The sequence below is a fragment of the Carica papaya genome, chromosome 9, assembly GCF_054855325.1.
Source record: "Carica papaya isolate Zhongbai chromosome 9, ASM5485532v1, whole genome shotgun sequence".
Taxonomy (NCBI): Eukaryota; Viridiplantae; Streptophyta; class Magnoliopsida; order Brassicales; family Caricaceae; genus Carica; species Carica papaya.
The window spans coordinates 15,810,001-15,832,199 of record NC_142317.1 but is presented as its reverse complement, the minus strand read 5'-3'; the positions used below and the strand labels follow the sequence as shown (position 1 = coordinate 15,832,199).

At 31.4% G+C, this 22,199-nt stretch overlaps 1 protein-coding gene across 5 annotated transcripts in view; it reads left to right on the top strand.

Annotated features, from left to right (window-relative positions):
- The first annotated feature begins 997 nt into the window (after positions 1 to 997).
- Positions 998 to 22,199, top strand: part of LOC110819164 (Cytochrome P450 superfamily protein) — a 25,660-nt gene continuing 4,458 nt past the window's right edge. For 3 of the 5 annotated variants that reach the window (XM_088211143.1, XM_088211142.1, XM_088211144.1), the window contains exons 1-9: positions 1,697 to 1,979; positions 2,577 to 2,896; positions 2,996 to 3,141; positions 3,769 to 4,014; positions 4,189 to 4,275; positions 4,710 to 4,788; positions 4,915 to 5,036; positions 19,932 to 20,087; positions 20,259 to 20,435. In XM_088211143.1, the coding sequence (XP_088067269.1) occupies positions 1,750 to 1,979; positions 2,577 to 2,896; positions 2,996 to 3,141; positions 3,769 to 4,014; positions 4,189 to 4,275; positions 4,710 to 4,788; positions 4,915 to 5,036; positions 19,932 to 20,087; positions 20,259 to 20,435 (1,563 nt within the window). In that variant the 5' untranslated portion in view covers positions 1,697 to 1,749. Of the gene's footprint in view, positions 1,114 to 1,696; positions 1,980 to 2,576; positions 2,897 to 2,995; positions 3,142 to 3,768; positions 4,015 to 4,188; positions 4,276 to 4,709; positions 4,789 to 4,914; positions 5,037 to 10,253; positions 10,382 to 10,480; positions 10,707 to 19,931; positions 20,088 to 20,258; positions 20,436 to 22,199 lie in introns of those variants that run through there. The other 2 variants (XM_088211146.1, XM_088211145.1) reach the window with 2 other exon arrangements.

Genomic DNA, 22,199 nt, shown 5'->3' with positions numbered 1-22,199 from the left:
AAATAAAATAGTCAAAATTTTTTATGGTAATTCTCTTACCCTTAACATAAACGAAGTATTTGGATTATAGTTAAATTTAATCTTAGTGGCAAAGGTAGATTAAGAATATTTAAAAATACTAAAAAAAAAAAGAAAGGATTAGATGTTTAATTGGTTATTAAGAATGATATTTTAAGTGTGATTATTGGGTGCCTAATTATAACCTCGAGTTCTTAACTCCCACAATTGCTTTTTAATCTTTCTTTCCTCCATTGATTCTTTTGATGTTTGTCTTTTTTGTATGTCTATTTATTTCACTAATTACCCTTCAATTATTTGTTTTATACAAAAATTAAATTATTATATCTTAAAAATAATATATTTAATTACTATAAATTATACCCAAGTTTTAAAAATCTTTATGTAACTCACCATAACATTTAATAGCATAAAAGAAATAATTTGATATTGTATGTACAAATAATTAATGACATTTATTATTTAATATATTCCTTTAATTTAAAATATTTAATATATATATATATATATATTTATATCTATATAATAGAACACATTAAGTAAGCTACTTCTCCATCTACCGATCCGAAAAGAGCTGTTGTTCTCGAAGAGGTACCATTTGAAAACTGAATCCAATACACACACACACACACACACATATATATATATGCATGTGGGTGAAGAAATGCTAGTAGTTCTTCACAAAATATTGTATAATATATATATATATATAGAGAGAGAGAGTGAGAGAGTAAATTATAGGCAAGAGATATATTTATAATTGAAAGATTAAATTTTATTTTTATTAATTTGGGTTATAATTAGATATTTTTAATGATCAAGGTGATTAAAGAAGAAAAACATCTTCTTGGTAGACACGTATTTAATCCACTTTATATTCAAGCACCAAACACAAGATTATATTAATTTTCTTTTCTTAATTTCGTGTGTGTGTGTATATATATATATAAGTACATAACTTTTTCGAGAAAAGAGTGGAAAACAGAGATCTAGAAGTATATATATTCACCCACGCACATATATACTCTCTATATATTTATTGTTGGCTTGGGTTGATTTGTAAGCCTTCTCCAAATATTCCAACAAACAAACCAGGTACGTTTATAATAATAATTATACATATATTTGAAAACTGGTTCAGAAATACCTTTTATTTTATTACTAAGAATGTATAAATTTATATATATTTTATTTATAAACTAATATTACATCATGATACAATTTTCTAGTAGAAATATAAATTAAGCGTATAACTCAATTTGAATTCATAAAAGAAAAGGAATAGATTTAGTAATCAAATGATACTTACATAAAATTGTAATATAATTTAATAATTAATAATGATACATAGAATGTATACAACTTCATTCAAATTCATACTTAGATATAAAGAGAAGTAGTTTAGGTATTTACTGGAAAAGTGGTATATAAATAAAAACGAGCATAAGAAGGAAAGATATATATATATATATATATATATATATAAAGTGAATAAAATCTTATGAATTACTTGTGTAAATCTTCGTATGAGGTCAACCCAAAATTTGTTTGGCAATGATGATAAAAATTATTTATTTACGTATAGAAATGGCAAGAATCTAATTCAATTAATTAAAGGTATAGTTTAAAATAATATATACATATATATATATATAATTAATTGATATTGTGATTGCAGGTGATGATATTGAGAGAGAGAGAGAGAGAGAGAGAGAGAGAGAGAGAGAGAGAATGGGAGAGAAAAACTGTTTATTGTTGGGAGTATGGAGTATGATTACAGGGATGATAATTATAGTGTGTATTTTCATAATTAATATATCAAATAGCGAGTATAGAGGAAGAAGAAGATCTGCATTTCCGCCGGGAAGACTAGGCTGGCCGATCCTTGGTGACACCTTCAGCTGGTATAATGCTGTTGCCAGTTCTCATCCCCCTTCCTTCGTTCAACAACAGGCTCAAAGGTATACATATATATATATATATATACACACATTTATATCTACACACACACACACATACACTTTTTCTCTTTACACAGTTCTCATCCCATTCACCAAGTTCTTGATTTACCATATACATGTATTTGTCTGTGTTAAATTGTATCCTGATTTTACGAGGTTACAGTATCTCTAAAATTTGAATCTTTTCTTCTCCTTTATCTTCCTCTTTCTCTCTCTCTCTCTCTATATATATATATATATATTGCTAAAGTTAATAGATATATCCTTAAAGTGATAAGTTATTTTTCTTATTAAAAACTTTGTTAGGATTTCGGGTCTATAAAGGTTTGAGAAAGAGAAATATATTTGATTTTAAGTAATAAAGACGATCTCCAAGCTATATCTTATATTTACTACAAATTGAATTGTTTTCTATCGGAATTAATCAACAATAATCTGAGTTATTTTATTTTTTAGACAAATTTGAGGAGAAACTCATAACTCAAATAGTTAGATATTCCTGACTTATTATTATTACTACTTTATTTATTTTTCTTACTTGCAAGCTGTTTCATTAATTTACGTTTCTGAATAATAAACAATCTTGAGTATGTTTAGATTTGGGAAGATATTCTCTTGTAACTTACTGGGGAAAAGAGCAGTAGTATCAGTAGATCCTGGATTTAACCGATTTGTAATGCAAAACGAAGGAAAATTATTCCAATCGAGTTATCCGAAATCGTTCCGGGATTTGGTGGGAAAAAATGGAGTGATCACAGTTCAAGGAGAGCAGCAAAGAAAGCTCCATGCTATTGCCTCCAATTTGATGCGTCTCAACAATCATTTCTTGAATGATATTCAAATGATTTTGGTAAAAACATTTGCAAATCTTCGTGATTCTCAGGTTATACTTCTACAAGATGTTTGTAGAAAGGCAAGTATCATGCACATGTATATAAATATATATATATATATATATATGGATGTATTTATGTACATTGAATTCATTAATCTATAATTGGTTTTTTCTCAGGCAGCTATTAATCTGATGGTTAATCAACTCTTGGGGGTGTACAGTGAATCTGAAATCAATGAGATGGCTCAGCTTTTCTCTGACTTTGTTGATGGTTGTCTCTCAGTTCCTGTCAACATACCTGGATTTGCATACCATGCTGCAATGAAGGTAAATAATATATTGTTCGTACATATATACATATATATATTTATAAGCCCTTTTAAGAACTAAAAAAAGCAGTTTAAAAATCCACAATCCTTTTAATTTTTTCACACTACTCAAGCACCTCGGCCTTAATTTCATACTACTATACCAAATCAATCACATTTCAAATTTTAAGATATAATTTTATATTTATTTAGAGTACATTTTAAATTTAGATCATATATGTATATTTAAATCTATATTCAGTCACTAACAATAATATGAATAGTTGGCTTTTATACAAGTATAACATACAATGAACAAAAACCAATTGGTTTTTTTTATAATTTATAAATTCTAAGTTGGTTATTTTTTTAGATACATTTGATTTGATTGAATTATTTCTTAGATTTTAAGTTATTTATTTTACTAGACAGTAATTTAATTTGATCAAACTATTCACGATAGCCTCTTCATATGCTAAAGTAGTATATACCAATTTTAAAACACAATTATTCAAGACTCTAAGATAACAATTTGAGAAGTGTAGAACTTTTAAAAGGTCTAACGCATCGGAAAAGGATGGATCTACTTTTTCATTATCTTCTTATTAGTGTTACTTGTTCTATTTTTGTGGAAAAAATGTGATAGGCGCGGGAAAAAATCATAATCAAGATAAACAAGATAATAGAAAAGCGCAAACAAGAAGGTGAAGGTGCGACAAAAGTTGGTAGTGGCGTACTTGGTAGATTAGTAGATGAAGAGAGCTTATCAAACGAGACTGTGGCAGACTTTATTATCAATCTTCTATTTGCTGGAAACGAAACTACTGCTAAAACAATGTTGTTTGCTATTTACTTTCTCACTCAATGTCCTTCAGCTCTTAACGAATTACTGGTATTTATATATTTATCTATCTATTTATCCATGTCTTTGTCTATCTACCTTTTTGTTAATATATATACATATATGAATATCTATATACTTATACATAATTTATTTTGTTATTACCCTCCCTTAGTATTATTGTAGACTATAAAATACCCAATTTAATTATTACTTAATGAACAGGAGGAACATGATAATCTTAAAGTAGACTCTTCTACAGATAAAATGCTTACGTGGCAAGATTATAAATCAATGATCTTCACTCAATGTGTAAGTCACCTTTTCTTATTGATCTTCTTCTATAATTTATTTATTTTTAAGTACTATAAAAATTTTTATAGTTGCCATATACTATCAACAATCTTGAATTTTGATGATGATTCTTAAACAATTAATTAAACTTATTATACTAAAAGTTTAAACTTATCAAAGACCAAATAATCAATTATTTTTTAATCTGACACATTCTTTCATATACAAGTCCATTAGATTAAAAATGCGGATAAAGTATAAGTTCATCAAATCTTTTTGAAATTAACTTTTAATGGAAATTAGATAGCTATATTTGGATAATAGACTTGTAACTCTAATATCATTTTAAAATCTTGAACAAATAGAAAATAATTTAATCAATTATTTATAATCTAAGAATGACAACATTTTTCATAATACTGAATATGTAGTCCTACTTGTTGTTGGTGCAGGTTATTGATGAAACTCTTCGACTCGGGGGAATTGCAATCTGGTTGATGAGGGAGGCGAAAGAAGATGTTGCATACCAAGGTACAAAATATATACATAAATAAAATATATTTTTATTTTACTCGTTAAAATCTTCATGAAGTGTGTTATTTGAACATAGATGTATATATGTAATAATAATAAAGTGATGAATGGTGTAAATTGCAGATTATGTAATCCCCAAAGGATGTTTTGTTGTTCCATTTCTCTCAGCAGTTCATATGGACGAGAGTTTATATAAAGGATCTCTCTCTTTCAATCCTTGGAGATGGTTGGAACTTGAAAATCAGGTACTTTTAATACCGTTATAATAATTACTTAATTAATATATAAATATGGACATACATCACATTCCACCTAGTTAGTTTGGTTTTATTGTAATTTAATTCATTTGACTTTTTTTTTTGTCATTTTTAGTGAAAAAGTATGAATATATTCAATCAAACAATATGAAAATTGTCTTATCCCAATAAGAAAATTGAAAAATAACAGGACTCTTGAACAAGAGTAACCATATCATGCACATTTAAAGCTTTTATAGGCAAAGTTAGTCATAGATGACAATAAGTTAATAATAGAGAACATGAAATATATCTTGTAGGAGCCATGTATGGTGTGATGATGATGGACAACATGTTAATCATAGAGAACATGACATATATCTTGTAAGAGCCATGTATGGTGTGATGATGATGGATAATAAGTTAATCATAGATGACTCATTTTCTAAATGTATTATGCATAGGGGCGTGATCTTAATGGGTGGTTGATCATTTTTTTTCCATCTTCTCTAAACATTATATAAATAATATCCACCTAAAATCACTTTTGAACCGGTTGTATCCTTCATAAAAAATATGTATTGACACATTTTGGCTAAACAAAGCTTACTCCATTTGATTATGAAATCATTTGAAGTTGATGTGTCTCTAAAACATTGTCTACTCCCCACTTGAAAATAACATAATCTTACTTCATATTCACTTTCTTTGTAATGGGACAAAACCAACTTATCTAGGGGTAAATAGTAGCTTAGAGGGTCCGTTATTTTTATTCCAAATATCTCAGACAATATAAGAAGGGGTAGATTATATATCTAAAAATTAGCTAATTTTAAGATTTGGCTCAATGAAAATTTTCAAGTTGATGTTTAATGGGACGAAAATATATTTTTGAATAATTAAATCAAATTTTATCTATGAAATCTCTCAAAAATTTGTTTAATAAATGAAAAAATGAACAATATATAAAAGCCTAAAAAGGTTTTAAGTGTTACCTCAAAATTCCTTACTTAAGAGTAGATAGCAAAATGAAGTATAAGAAGATCCAAAATTTAGAGCTTACGAGAAAGTACAGAGATTTTTGTTTCAAAATTTAATTTTGGCTCTTCAAAATCATAAAAATGTAGGTGAAATTTTTGTATAGTGCCAAGGTTAAACCAACGGTTAGACAAATAAAAAAAAAACGTTTTTGAGTATTAAATATGTGCAAAACATATAAAAAAACGTGTTTGCAGAGTGTATGTCGAGTGTATGTGATCCTCACATCATCACTTGCATTCTTATTGTGAGCCTCACATTCTTTACATGCTTCCTCATAATGAGCCTACTAGTTTAGTTATTTTAAATAGTCTCTTATTCAAAATTCCTTCTAATTTTTCTATAAAAAAATATTTTTCACATAAAACTCATAAAAAAGTTGACTTCAATATATATTTTTCATTTTGTAACATAAATTAATTTTTTAAAAAAATTATTAAAAAATTTATTAACCTTTCAAAAAGCTTTAAAATTATGTTGCAACAAGTTTTCATATAAATAATTTCAAGAACAAAATTAAAAGACTTCAAATTGGATGTTTCAATAATCTTGAGGTAAAAAGTAAAATCACTTGCTTTCATTAGATGGTGTATACATAGAGATTTACTTATTCAATTTTGTTCTCTTCTAAATGCATCCATTTATATCTAAGTATCACATCTTTCATTTCCTCCTTTTTTCGTCTATATCCAACCAATTTTCAAGCTCTACTTCCACTGCTTTAATTTGATAAAAATATTCTTTAAAAAGTTAACTTAAAGTAATATTAATATAAATTAAATATTTGTCATTTCATCAAAATTAATGCATGTATTTAAAGAATTTGAGAAGCCTCCTGATGGTCAAATAGATTGTTAACTATATATTGTTTTTCATACAAGTCACCTTGGATCAATAATGTCAAACACTAAGAACTAGGAAGGGATAAAATATTGGTCAAAGGGGTAGAATATTATGACCTACTTGGGTTGTTAGTCATTTGTTAGCCCAAATGAGGGTGTTATGGCCATTACCTATTTGCCATTAGAGCTAATCATACAATAAGGTACTTATTACCGATAAGCTTTGTCACGTGTAACTACGTTTTAGTTCCAATTGTGCTAAACAAAAATCCATTTTTGAAATATTTTATTTTTAAAAGGTTGAAAATGGATTTTGACTTGTTTATCAATCATTAGCCCTATTTGTAAGCAAGGCAATATTGAAGTTATGAAAATACCTAAATTCTAATTTGCCTTCAACTTTTATCGGAGTATACTGAATTTTGTTATCACTAAGTTTTGTCCCATCAAGATTTTTCAATAATGGATTCAATTTTAATGACATTCAAATTTTTGAATAAAAATTGCTCACAAGATATAAGAGGATTGCTTTTGCCACTGTTTTAATCATCATTTTCTTTCATGCTTTAAATAGCTTTGCCATTTCCTAGCTTTAAGTTTGTTCAGCTAATCTTTTCACTAAAAGTCAAAGATACTTTCAAGAATCCCCTAATCGTTCTTGGTAACCTTATATACTTTCAAGGTGCTCATATCTTCCAGCTAATACTCCTATTGAAAATATGATTTATGATTTTTGTAAGTTGATGGGTTGAACTAATGCCACCTTGTAGATTCTCAAGATGACCTTTAGAGTTATCACTTTCATCCACTTTTGCCTTTTGCTTTCTCAAATATGATGTTATTATCAATAAAGAATAAATGTGTGATTGATAAACTAACTACAGATATTCTAGTCTCATATATTCTCCTTTCTATTTCAACCCTTTTGATCGTTACTAAAAAACCTTCTGCATATAAGATAAAAATAAAAAGTGTAACGGTCCCGAAAATTTAAAAAGAAATACATATAATAATCTGAGTGCGAAAGCGAAATAAAAGGTTAAGGTTAACATTCATTACACAATAATTTAAAAGTACTAAACAATATCATGGAATAAGTTCTCTAAAAGAAATACGATAAATGAGAAAAATAAAGGAAACTATAAAGAATCTAGCATCTACTCAACGTCTTCTTGTGGATCGGACTCGGGAACCAAGTCATCCTGATCTGAAATGGTTAAATAAGGAACGAGCTACACTAGCCTAGTAAGGACATCACACTATATCACCGTCATAGAAGTAAAGGTAGAAAACAAAAAATAACCAATGGAGCACAAATTTTAAACCAATAATTTATTTAAAATAAAACTACTTACCGTTTTTCTTACCCTTGGAGAACCTGTGAAAACAACCCATAAAGACAATAACATCATACATATCACAATTTCATGCATAATCAGTAACATAAAACATATCATAAATCTGTATTCATTAACAATAACTGATTATCACCGTTTCTCGTTTTCACTAACCTACTAATATCTATGAGGATCCATAGAGGTGTCCCCGTTACGCGTGACCAATTCTTCTTAACAGTCTTAATTCCAAGGTCGTCCCCATAACCCGTCTGGTATGAGCTCCAATACATTAAACCTCAATACCTCGTCCGGTATGAGGGTGAAGCGGGCCGTCCCCATACCCCATCCGGTATGAGACGACGTTCACGGTAGGGTTCCTTATGAACCCGGTCCATCCACCATCTCCCAAGATATCTAGTGAGGCTGTCACCTTATCTGTTTCCCTTTAGTCTCTGTTACCAAGCTGAACATAATCACATAAATACTAAACATGCACCTAGTAATACAATCATATCTTAAATTCTAAAATCACATAGTGGTCAAGTAAGACAGTAACACATACTTTTAAAATCATAGAATAGATAGACCAGATACCATAATTTATTTAAACTGTAAAATAAATCAAGCAGGAATCGACAGAGAATGATTGCCGATTTCGGGCTCCATTAGCAACCTTAATTAATTATGCATATCTATTAATTTGTAAAAAATACAGTATTACCATTTATTTGAACTTTAATTCCATGATAGGAAATAGGGTGAGAGGTCATTGATTCGATGGTGAAAACTAGATTGTTACTGCGCCTGCGGGCGGTCCCTAGGTTCTCTGAATTTTTTTTCGGGAACCGAAACGTGCTTACGGTACATATACATGTCCTAAATAACCCAAAAATCAGACCCAGGGCCTACTCGACCAATTTCAGAATTCTGACAAGGTGGCTCCGCTGTGCTGCGGCGACAGCACCACTGCCCGCAGCGGCAATCCACCTCAGGTTGACTTATTTCGGCCGTTTTTAGCCGAATTCAGCCAAACTTGCATCGGTTCCTGTGAGAAAACACACTTAGGGCCCTCGGTGGGCCGAAAAAACATAAAAAACTAAAACCCACGTGGCTCTCTCCTGCGTCAGCGTCTCTGCCATCTGGCGCGTCCTGGTTGGTCGGGGCTATTGACCGGGCGGCTGACGTGGCACAACTTTTTTAAATTACGTTTTGACCCCCTAGTTTCTGATTTTTCTTTCAAAAATACTCACAGAACCTAAATTTTCACATATTTTCCCCAAAATTATTTTCAATTAAATTTTTAAAGAATTTTTACTCATTTTTATTATTATTATTTTCATTAAAATAAATTAATACATATTTATATTTATATAGAATTAATAAAAATAATAAAAATAGTTGGGTGTTACAAAAAGTGATTGGGAAATTCTTTTATTGGACACCCTATCTGAATATATAATTTAATTTGAGAATGATTTTTATTCAATAAAATATAGTGTATAACAGAGATAAGCAAAATTTATAATTACAAAGAAATAGCTAAATTCAAGGAGCATTGATCTCAAAAAAGTTCATTCAACTCTTCATTAGACTTCATCAATGTCTAAACTTCACATGGCAAGTGAGTGAGTCATAGTGAAAAATCACAAGGGCTGTAAGAGCATTATATGTGATGCTAATTATAAAAGAATGATGAGGACATATCATTAAAGCCATATATGTCCTTGTGGGTGCCAAGGAAGGTCGGTTGGTTAGTTGTGTGTGGCTCAATTAATAAAGTGTTTGAGATTCATATATGAATTTACTACAAAATGATCTAAGATATATATTTTTTTTTTTTACTTTACCTCGTAAATCCATTAATCCACTGATGCACAAAATGTTGCTTTTAAAAACTGTTTAAATTGGTCCTTTGCCTTCTCTTTCCACCATGAAATAAAATCTAATTGAACCAAGATTCATGGAGTTCATCATTTAGAGATTATATAGAAAATTTATTTATGGTGAAGGAAAAGAGGAACTGGAGAAGTAGCCCTTTCTACTCTCCATTTGGAGGAGGTGCTCGGTTTTGTCCAGGAGCTGAATTGGCTCGCCTTCAGATTGCTCTCTTTCTCCATTACTTTGTTCTTACATACAGGCCAGTGATTGATTCTTATCTCTCTCTCTCTCTTTTTTTTGGGGGCTTCTTTTTATAATTAAATTAGCACTAAATAAATATTTGAGATCATTGAATCAGGTGGACTCAGCTCAAAGAAGATCAGATGTCCTTCTTCCCGTCTGCTCGCTTAGTTAATGGCTTCCAAATTTTTTTGAGCAAACGATCCGATAAATGAAAATTTGGAAGCCAAAAGAAAACAGCTTTGTCTTTACTTCGTATTGCATCCGAAATGATTTAGTCTCTTTTTTTTTTTTTAATAGTAAATATGAAATGCTCGTATTTATAAATTATCTTTATGAGTTTATATATTTGTGCAAATAAAGAAAAAAAAAAAGAAGCTACTTTATGTAAACTAAATACACTTTATTCGAGTTCGATTTTTATAATTAGTGTTTTATATTTAAAATCTTTTCAAATATTATGTAAATTATTCTTAATTATAAAATTATATATGCGTAGAATGATAAAACAAAAAAAAAAAGACTATAAAAAGAATTAAACGAATTTGTTCAATGATAATAAAATAAAACTACAGGTTTGATTCAGAACCGAACTAAAAGTTCAAAATCGAAGTTGAAGCTAAAATTTTGAGAAAAAAAGTAAATTTGAAACAAAAACTAAAAATTATTCATCTGTAAATAAAAGAATAAAATATATATTAGTAATAAACTAAACCTATAAATTGACGTATAATCATTATTTATTTTTTATTATGATATAAATGCATAGTCATAGCCATAAATATGTATATTACTTTATTATAAATTATAAAATAATTTATTTATTAATAATAACTTTACTAATCAAAAAACAATTTAAAATTGTTTTTTTTTTGTTAAACCAAAATTTTTTAAGTCAAAATAAAAATTGAATAGTATTTTTGGTCGTATGTGATTTTTGATTTGTAATTTTATGCTTCTCTTAAATATCTTTTTAAATGGTAACCTATTATCTCTAAGAGTTATAATGTAAAGACCCAGCACACCTGCTTTTTAAAATCAGGAAGAGCCAAAACGATATCGTTTTGGGAAACCCCAAAAACGATGCCGTTCTGACATGAAGGAAGGAAAAATTACAGGCATGTGAAATAAAAAATATAGGCATGTGAAACGGTGTCGTTTTGAGAGTATCAAAATTATGCCGTTTTAGTGACAAAAAAAATAGGGCAATTAGAGGCGTGTACGTCTCTGGTCGTCGAAGAAGAAGAAGAGGAAGAGGCGCGTACACCTCTTCCCTCCATCGAAGAGAGATGAGGAAGGCCCGTATGGGGCTTTCCTCTCTCTAACTATAAAAATAGAGAGAGAGCAAGCCATGGAGGAGAGAGAGAGATATGTGCATAGAGAGAGAAAGAGGGTCACACGAAAAGAGAGAAAGGGACTGATGAGTGGGAGTTGCGGCTGTTATCGACCTTCACAAGGCGGTCTGTGACAGTGCGTGACTCTCCTCACGACAAGTAGAAGAGTCGAGACGATCCTACAACCTGTGCGATTGGAAACCCGGAGGAATTGTATGACGGTGTGCATCCGAAGAAGAAGGAGATTTGCAGCGGTTGGTCGCTCGATCCCGCATGCTCTTGGCTCCTCCGTATGTAATTTCACCATGTACGTACCGGATCTGCATGCTCAATTCATTATGTGATGGGTTTCGGTCGAAGTATGGCGGCGTGTGGGTGGTTCTCGCGGCATGTGTTGGTTCTTGCAGCAACGTGTGTGGTGGCTATGACACTCCGGCGATGGCGCATGGTGAACCAAGGACACGTGTATAGAAGTGACCGAGATCGCGTTACGGTAAAACTCGATCCCCTTTTTGTTCTAATTATTTCTATAAGTGTCAGTAATTAATTCTCATATTTCCTGTTTGTAAACGAGAAAATTACCTGAACAATACTGGATTTGGAAGAGAACGTAAATCCAAGCGAATAAGGAGTCCAACATAATTTGATTCGATTGTAGGTAAGGGATTGAGTCAGTCTCATTCAGAGGCTCCCATATTTTATAAAAACTTGTTTGTGTTAAAATGAATTGTTTACAGACTTTATAAACTGTTCATATTTCCACCACGAGTTCTGCGAACTCATCATATTCGCGTGTGTGTAATTGCATATGATTGAAAACCTACATGATGTTGTGTATGACATAGAATTATGTATTCATATTGTTACTTGTATGTTTATACAGATTTTATGCATGGTAGTTATTGAGTTATATGTGTGTGTGACGCATATATATATATAAATATAAATATAAATGTATAATTGTAGGTTGTGCAACGTGTGTATGTATGAGTGAACAATTTATATGTGTCTACTTTTAGAATATATATATGTCTTGTGCGAATATACAAGTATATTTATGTTGTATGAGTTGCGTCTTTATATACACTTATTTGAGTCGATAACTGTATATATAAAGTGTATGTATTTTGCTTATTGTGTAGCCCTATTGATATATAATTGTATATGATATATAAATAGGTGCATGTATGAGTAGGAGATCTAGTGTGAACCTGATTAGTAAAAGATTAACATAAGAATCTTTAAAAGATGAAAAAATTCGTTTAACTAGTATCACCGAAGGGTGAGTGTGTGTGTAGCCTTTTGACATGTGATTGTGGTGAACCCTAGCCATGGATACAACTTTAGCCAGACATGGCAAAGTGATAAGAACTATGAACTAAATACTGTGTATTGCAAACTGTAAACTGTGGACTAAACTGTAACGTATTCACGTGGTAGAGGGGATCCTTACTGTTTTGGTTGATACCAGCAGAAACGACATCTCGCGGTGAAATTATTTTTAATAAGATATAAACTTATAGGAATGAATAGAAAATCATGGATAAAGTTTATGATACTAAAATACTGAACTAACATTTATTGAACTGCTTAATGTTTAAATTGTGATATTAAATACTGAATTGTATTATTTATGGAACTGTTAATGACCTGAGTTATAATACTGAAATAAGAAATTCTGAATGTTTATTGAATAAACTGATTTAGAAGATTTGGTGATTGAGTGTGTGCATGTCTTTGTTATGAGCATTGCCTATTTTTCTTACTGGGTCCGTGAAGCTCACCCTCATTCACATTTCCGAATACAGATTAATGTAAATTAAGAGTAAGTTCAAGGTCGAAAGAAGACTTTGAAGAATCTTTAGTGACAGTAAGAGTTCGTCTTGCAAAGTCAATTTAATTATATTATAACAATGTAATGTAAAGGATCTTATAAGTCTCTATCTTATAATTCCGTATAAGGATGATTGAATCTTAGATTTTCATTTATTGCTGTGTAAATTTATCAAGCTATATGTGTGGAGTAGTGCTCATTTCTCTACGGAGAAAACAAGTTGTTACAATTAGTATCAAAGCTTACGTTCCTCGGAATCATCCCTTATATAATGAGGTTTAAAGTTCAAAAAATTAGGTAATATACACCTTAGAAGATGTTTTAGAACTTCTTCTAGAACATTTGTAGATTTGAAGAAGTATGATTATAGTTCCAAAAGCTTGAAAAAGTAGAGTTATAAGGGTTGGAATGTAATAAACCTAGAGATCAAAGAATTAGGGCTTCACTCCGAATCCAACTAGAGATAGAAAACAAACAACAACCTTAATCTTTCATATTATATAAAACCATAGAAAACTTAAATACTACTAAAGAGATTACCTGCTAGGAACAAGTGGATAAATTTTTGGGAAAGACCATAAATTTCCTTGAGTTGGGAAATGAGTTTTAAAAGAGAAAGCTTCCCCAAGGCGAGAAAGAAATCTCTTGAATGGGAGAACAAACTTTAGTGAGCGAAAATTCTTCTAAGTGGAAGAAAGCCCCCAAGTAAGTGGGTATTGGAAGATGCCCCTTATGTAATCAGATAATTATTGTAATATTTTAAAATTTTGAAGGGATAAGAACCTTTTCTCACCCTTGGGGCCCACTGCTGTCACCTTAGAAATGTCTAGTTCTTGGACAATGTTGATATGTTCCCAATCATTCCTTTTTAATAATGTGATAATGTGTTCAAAGGGATAGTTCGAGCTATAGTTGAGGATTTGTTTAGATGCACTCTCGAACTAATACAAGACCTTTGGGCTTAAGCATTTGCTGCCATTATATTTGTTTGTGACCATTATGCTATCTCGTCCATTTTTGAATCATGTCTTTCAAGTTTTCTTCATTAATGTTTATTGAAACATCTGTTTTTCTCTATAGTCATTTACGATGATTCCTATCTTTCATAACCAATCGTATCTAGTCATTCAACCAATTCTCAATTTGTAAAGGGATATTAAATGTAAGATTGTAATTAGTGCTACAAATTATAAACTTGTTATGTTGTGAACTAAATGACCAAGGAGTTTGTTATTGTCGATAACATCATGGTTTGCATCAAAATCATTACATATAGAGAGTTTAAAGGTCCTAACCATTCTTTTATTTTAGAGAGCTTTGACGCAACTTATTTACTTGATTTACTTATCACGTGGATATTATTCGAGTTTTCATCATGGAGGATATTTTTCTAAATTGAGATAGCTTTAGCCTCCTATTTTCTCCTACATGTGTTTTTGCAAATACTTAGGTTCTTAATGCTTTAATATTGCTATCTTTAACAATAACCATTGTTGGGGATATTTTGATCAGTTGATAATTTACCTCCAATTGATTCACTACAAGATGGAAGAGTTTTTTCTAAATTCGTTAGAGACCAAGAAAGAAGGAAATCGTAAAACAAGTAGACTAAAAAAGAAGCATTTTGGGAGACCTAATAATCATTAGTAATTTGAAAAAATATAAAATTTCTTATTAATCTTGTTTAGGAGGAATGAATACCCTATCCGTTCCAAATCCTTACTGAGATGTCATGTAGGAGTTTTAATGCTACTTTAAATATCCTTAGGCATTAAATCATTATATGCTTGATGGACAGAAAACTTCTATATCAGATGATGATAGTATACTTAACTAGAACTCTTCTTTCTGAAAGTCCTTATCTATTCTAAATTAAATTTTCATGGGAGAAGAGGATATCTTAAAGACATGTTATAACCTTAAGTCATTAATGATGTAATAATAACTCAGAATATAATTCTCTTATGCCAAAAGATAACCCAAAAATAATGCAATACACCCGTATAAACTTTCAAGGTAAACACTATTCAGAGTGGCGCAACGGAAGTGTGGTTTGGATCCATAAACCACCAAGCATGAAAAATTTATCTCTAAACCATCTAAGAATAACTATAAATGAACTAAGCATAATAAAAACCCTATGATCAACGCTACTACTACTACAGACTGCTCCAATATGGAAGTACATGACCTCCCTACTCTCTCATCTAGAAAAAACCTCAAATTTTCCCAACCATTGATAAAAGTATGCTCCGTGATTATGAGACATCATGAAGAAAAAGGAGAGAAGACACTGTAAATCCAATATCCGACAAGATCGACATTCGATCAGGATACTACCAACCAATTTTTCTAAAAGTAAAATTTTTAAACATAGCACAACTAATAGTAAGTTCGATGAACAGAATCAACCCAAGCAAACCTTCATTAGCCATTAGTTATGACGATATTTTCTAATAACAAAATCATTAAGTGTGAATAATCCCTCGCATATTGTTTGTTTATTCTTAAATTAGAATGTAAAATTTGTACATTATACAGATATATCAAGATGGATCTTCAAAGTAGACACTCTTAAATTGAAATTTAAACACATGAAGAAATGCTTTTCAAGTCAACAAAGACTAGATGAGAATACGACAAACCCACGAGTTATATCTTAGTGTCATACCTAAAAATAATCACTTGCAACATTAGGAAGCGAAAAATGTAATAATTAACCATAATAAAAGGAATGAAATAAGTATAGAATATTATCAATCTTAGTTAGGCCATTATATGACTCCTCTATCAAAGACTCCTAATGATTTTCATTAAGAAGTAGGAACTTCATAATCGCTTACTTAAAAGGACTTAAAAAAAAATTGATCAAATACTGAGGTGCCTTGGGAATCATTCAAACCTTGATGGGGTAGAAGTACAATTTAGTTCAACTAAGAGTAAGTTAGTTAGACACCAGACTCATTGAGTAAAGGGAAGGAAGTTTTGGTACTAAAACATTTTTAAAACTTTCAAAAGTAATTTTAAAAAAAAATCAGATAACAAATGTCACTTAGAACATAGGTAATTTGAGAGAATATAAACATACTAAGTGTTGGGGTATTCAGGTAATTAAGAAATCATCCTTGTGAAGAATAGAGAATGAGGAATATATTAAGAATCTTCAATCTTTAACAAAATTAGAGGAACTATACGAGTTAGTTAAAGGATAATCTAAGTAGACATCAAGCCATCAAATATTGAAGAGAAAAGTCTTAAAAACTAACACCTTATAAAATTCACAAGCCAAGATTTAGAAGTTATGAAATCCTAAGTTCTTAAAAATGACATGAATGTTTCAGTATTAATATCTTCTATTAAATCTAACAGGTGGTATATTCCAAGTAACCACATATTGAGTTCTTAAAAGTTGAAAAACGATAGTTTAATTTAGATATGTGAAATTAGGGAACATTAGTGAACTTCGAGGATCACCATAGCCCTAGATGGCATTTCTTATAGCTAGAGTAACTGTTAAAAAAAATTGAATTTATAAGATAAACTCTTAGCAACTGTACCTTACTTCTGGGAGTTAAAAAAAGAATCGACAATGAACTAAAGAGATCCCACCAATAAAAACATTATAACAAAACCATTAGGTTAAAGAGAAAACTTGAAAATGAGTAAGAATGTCTTTAAACCACCTGGCCACGGTAAATTTGGAGGACCAAATTTATTTTAAAGAGGGGGAGGGAGAGGGGAGCTTATAAAAACCTGACCCGACAGAAACAAACCCAACCCACATGCTTCTTAGAATCAGAAAGAGCCAAAATGATGTTGTTTTGGGAAACCCCAAAAATGACGCCATTTTGGCATGAAGAAAGGAAAAATACAAGCATGTGAAATGACGTCGTTTTGAGAGCATCAAAATGACGCCATTTTGGTGATAAAAGAAAAAATAATTAGGGCATCCAAAGGCGTGTACGCCTCTAGCTGCCGAAGAGGAAGAGGAAGAAGTGGCGTGTACGCCTCTTCCTTTCACCGAAAAGAGATGAGGAAGGCCCGTATGGGTTTCTCCTCTCTCTGACTATAAAGATAGAGAGAGAGCAAGCCATGGAGGAGAGAGAGATATGTTCATAGAAAGAGAAAAAGGGTTACACAAAGAGAGAGAAAGGGACCGGTGACTATGAGTTACGGCTACCACCGACCTTCGCGAGGCGGTCTGTGACGGTGTGTGACTCTCCTCGCGATAAGCAGAAGAGTTGAGACGACCTTGCAACCTGTGTGATTGGAAACCCGGAGGAATCGTGCGATGGTGTACATCCAAAGAATGAGGAGTTCTGCAACGGTTAGCCATACGATCCAACATATTCCTAGCTCCTTTCGGCACGATTTCGCCATGTATGTGTCGGATTTGCATACACGGTTCATTCTGTGATGGGTTTCAATCTAAGCATGATAGTGTGTGAGTGGTTCTCGCGACGGGTGCTGGTTGCAGCGGTAGCGTGTATGGCGACTGTGACACTCCGGTAACAGTGCATGGTGAACTAAGGACATGCGTATGGTGGCATGTGGCGATTTCGGTGACTGAGATCGTGCTACGGTAAAACTCGATCCCCTTTTTGTATTCTAATTGTTTCTACAAGTATTAGTAATTAATCCCCATATTTCCTGTTTGTAAATGAGAGAATTACCTAACAATACTAGATTTAGAGAAGAGCGTAGACTAGAGCCAATAAGGAGCCTTACACCTTTCGATTCGATTGTAGGTAAGAGATTAGGTCAGTCTCATTTAGAGGCCCCCATGTTTTATGAAAACTTATTTTTTGTTAAAACGAATTATTTACAGATTTTATAAACTGTTCATATTTTCCACAACGAGTTCTGCAAACTCATCATATTCGCGTATGTGCAATTGCATATGATTGAAAACCTACATGATGTTGTGTATGACATAGAATTATGTATTCATATTATTACTTGTATATTTATGTAGATTTTATGCATGCTAGTTATCGAGTTATAGGTGTGTGTGACACATATATATATATATATATAAATATATAATTGTAGGTTGTGCAACGTGTGTATATATGAGTAGACAATTTGTATGTGTCTACTTTTGGAATATATATATGTCTTGTGCGAATATACAAGTATATTTATGTTGTATGTGTTGTGCGTTTATATGCGCATTTATATACACTTATTTGAGTTGACAACTGTGCGTATAAAGTGTATGTATTGTGCTTATTGTGTAGGCTTATTGATATATAATATGTATACGATATATAAGTACGTGCATGTCTGAATAGGTCATTTAGTGGCGAATCTAATTAGTAAAAGAATAACATAAAAATCTTTACAAAACGAAAAAATCTATTTAACCAGTATCACTGAGGGGTGGGTGGGTGTGTAGTCTTTTGGCATGTGATTGTGGTGAACCCTAACCATGGATACAACTTTAGTCAGACGTGGCGAAATGATAAGAACTGTGAACTGAAGACTATGTACTGCAAACTATAAACCATAGACTGAATTGTAACGGATCTATGTGGTAAAGAGGATCCTTACTGTTCTTGTTGATACCAATAGAAATGACATCACGCGATGAAACTATTTTTAATAAGATATAAACTTCTAGGAATAAATAGAAAGTTATGGATAAAGTTTATGATACTAAAATACTGAATTAATATTTACTGAATTACTTATTGCTTAAATTGTGATACTGAATATTGAATTGTACTATTTATGAAGTCGTTAATGCCCTGAGTTATAATAATGAAATAAGGAATTCTGAATATTTATTGAATAAACTGATTTAGAAGATCTGGTGATTGAGTGTGTGCATGTCTTTGTTGTGGGCACTATCCATTTTTCTTACTGAGTCCATGAAACTCACCCCAATTCGCATCCCTGAATACAAATTAGTCCAAATCAAGAATAAGTTTAAGGTCGAAAAAAGACTTTGAAGAATCTTTAGTTATAATAAGAGTTCGTCTTTTAAAATCAGTTTAATTATATTATAGTGATGTAATATAAAAGATCTTGTAAGTCTCATGTTTTATAATTTCGTATATGGATAATTGAATCTTAGGTTTTTATTTATTGTTGCGTAAATTTATCAGACTATATGTGTAAAATAGCGCTCATTTTTTTACAGAGAAAACGGGTCGTTACATATAAAAATAATTATAAATTAAAAAAAAATATTTAAATAGCATATTTATAATTATAAAAATGTGAATAATGGTTTGTATTTGAGAGGTTTTAAGTGTAATTAAAAATAATTTTATAAAAAATATTCATTAATGGTATGTTTTATAGAAAATTTTGTAAAACAACAATCTATTATATTATATTTTATTATTAATTGTATATATTCAAAAAATATAGAATTAATGTGAAAATTATAGTAGGTGTCAAGCCTTAGAAGCTCGTGGATCAAGCCCAAACAGAGACGGCCCTGTCCTCTTGAATCTGATGTTTTGACGGCAAATCCCGAAGCAGAGTGGGATGTGAAAACAAAGAAAAGAATGGTTTTGCTTCTAGCTTCGTGTCCCTCTAATCTTCTGGTACTATCGTCGTTCCCAATCTTCCTATTTTGTTTTTCACTTATAATCATTCTTATGGAATTTTCTTTGATATATATTTTTGGATAAGAACATATTATCATTATCATCGCTAGTTGCGGTTGGCATGAGATTGATTGTAGCCCTTGTTCCTTGTTCTTTTGTACTTGGCAGGACTTAAATGGAAGCAGAAGAAGAGAAATTGTATTTCCATGCTCAAGCACTCTCAAAACCAGAGTTGAACTGGGAAGTAGTATTTTTGGTCGGAAGATTGAAAATAAATACAGAGGAAGCGTAAAGGCCTTTTTCTTTAATCCCTTCAAAGAACCTATTCTTAAGGATGCTATCAAGGTACTAGTTGTGCTCAAAAGGCTAAGAATAATATATCTTCCGGTTTCCTATATTCTTGTCTTGTTTTAAGTTTTGGAATGTCTTTGCTAGCAGGGTTTTGTTTTTTCCAGTATGATAATTTGAAAATTTGAAGAGAGTGCACAGCCCTTTTAAAAGTAATCTTAGGGTATGTTTGGAATGATTTTTTTTCTTTTTAGAATTTCATTTGGAAATGTACATTTAGCTCCGTCAGTGGACTTCCAAAAATTAACTTCTGTGTCCATGTCATGTAGTCAAGAAAACATGTGAAGAACAGGGAGAAGGTAAGATTTAGGGAATAGGCTATATGCTGTAACTCTTTTCACAAATTATGATGATTATACAGGACCATCCCTTTCTTAATTGACATATAGAAACATAATAATAGCAGTTGAATAATGTTTTTATTTGAAGGTCTTAGATAAATATAAGAAGTATTTTTTTAGAGTACATTCACCAGGCAACAAGAGGGTATTGTGATGCCATCTATAAAGAAAAGGCATTTACTCAAAGATTTCGCAAGTTGGGAATTCCATTACTTACAGGAGTCCTTAAAGAGGCATCTCTCATGTTTATGTATCTTTTCACCCGATTACTCTATTGAGGATGGGAGATGGACTGCATTCTATTCTGGGAACACGTTTGACTGGGTTAATCTTGTTTTGTCTTGTAGTTACCTTTGCCTTTATAAATTATCTCTAGAACCTATTCTTTCTTAGAAGCTTCTTAATGACTAGAAACAGATGAATTGATCACTTTTCTTAAATCTCTTGAGCCTTTCAACATTTATCGAGAATGGGCTATAGAGTGTGGACATTATACTCTTATGCTGTCAACATCAGAAGTCTTTCTTTGCTGCTATATTTAGTACCCCACTAGTCAAATCTGACCTTCATTAGCACTTTTTGGGAGGTGAAGGCCCTGTCTAAGATTAGTTAAGTTGTTCATATGGATTGTTGTTTAAGATTAACACTAAAGATCTGCTTTAGGCCCACAAACCAGATTGTGCATTGCCTTTAGAAGTCTATATTATGTACTTTAAGAAGTCTGAGTCCCATAACTATCTATTTCTTCAGTGCAAGGTAGCTTGAAGACTGTTCACTAGGCTTTTAATACTTCGGTGAAATTGGTTTGTCCCCCTTTCTTGAAAATTTCATCACCTGTTCTTTTTATTAAAGTTGTGTGAGATTGTTAGGATAAGGAGTAAAAAATGAACGAATATGAAGAAATATTCAATGATGATTTTATTAATCACATGAATGTGCTATTTATAATCTTACAATTCATTAAAATGTAGAGTTCTAATTTTACACAGCATTAAGTTGTAGACCCCTAATGATAAAAAAATAAGAGTAGTGGTATCACATATTACGGTGTAGGTTAAATAAGTGTTCTATTTTTCATTCCCCCCCCCTCCCAAGCTGTGTGGGTGAAATGTTGAGATTGTACCTCAAGCAATTGAACCTTGTAGAAGAAACTGCCTCGGTGAGATCTTCAATTTGCTGACAGCACCATCCTTTTCTTCAATCATGATAATCAATCCCTACCCAGGTTCAGGTTCTAACTCTTATCCAGGTTTTTGAGATTATTCCTGGTAAAGAAAAAACCTGAATAAGAGTGGGCTTATAGGGATTAACATGGACGATGCCCGAATTGATAAGCTAGTGAGAGAGTTTGGTTGCTGTAAGTTGGAGTGACCTGTTACCTATCTTAGAGTTTCCTGGGCGGAGATTCGTGACTTACACC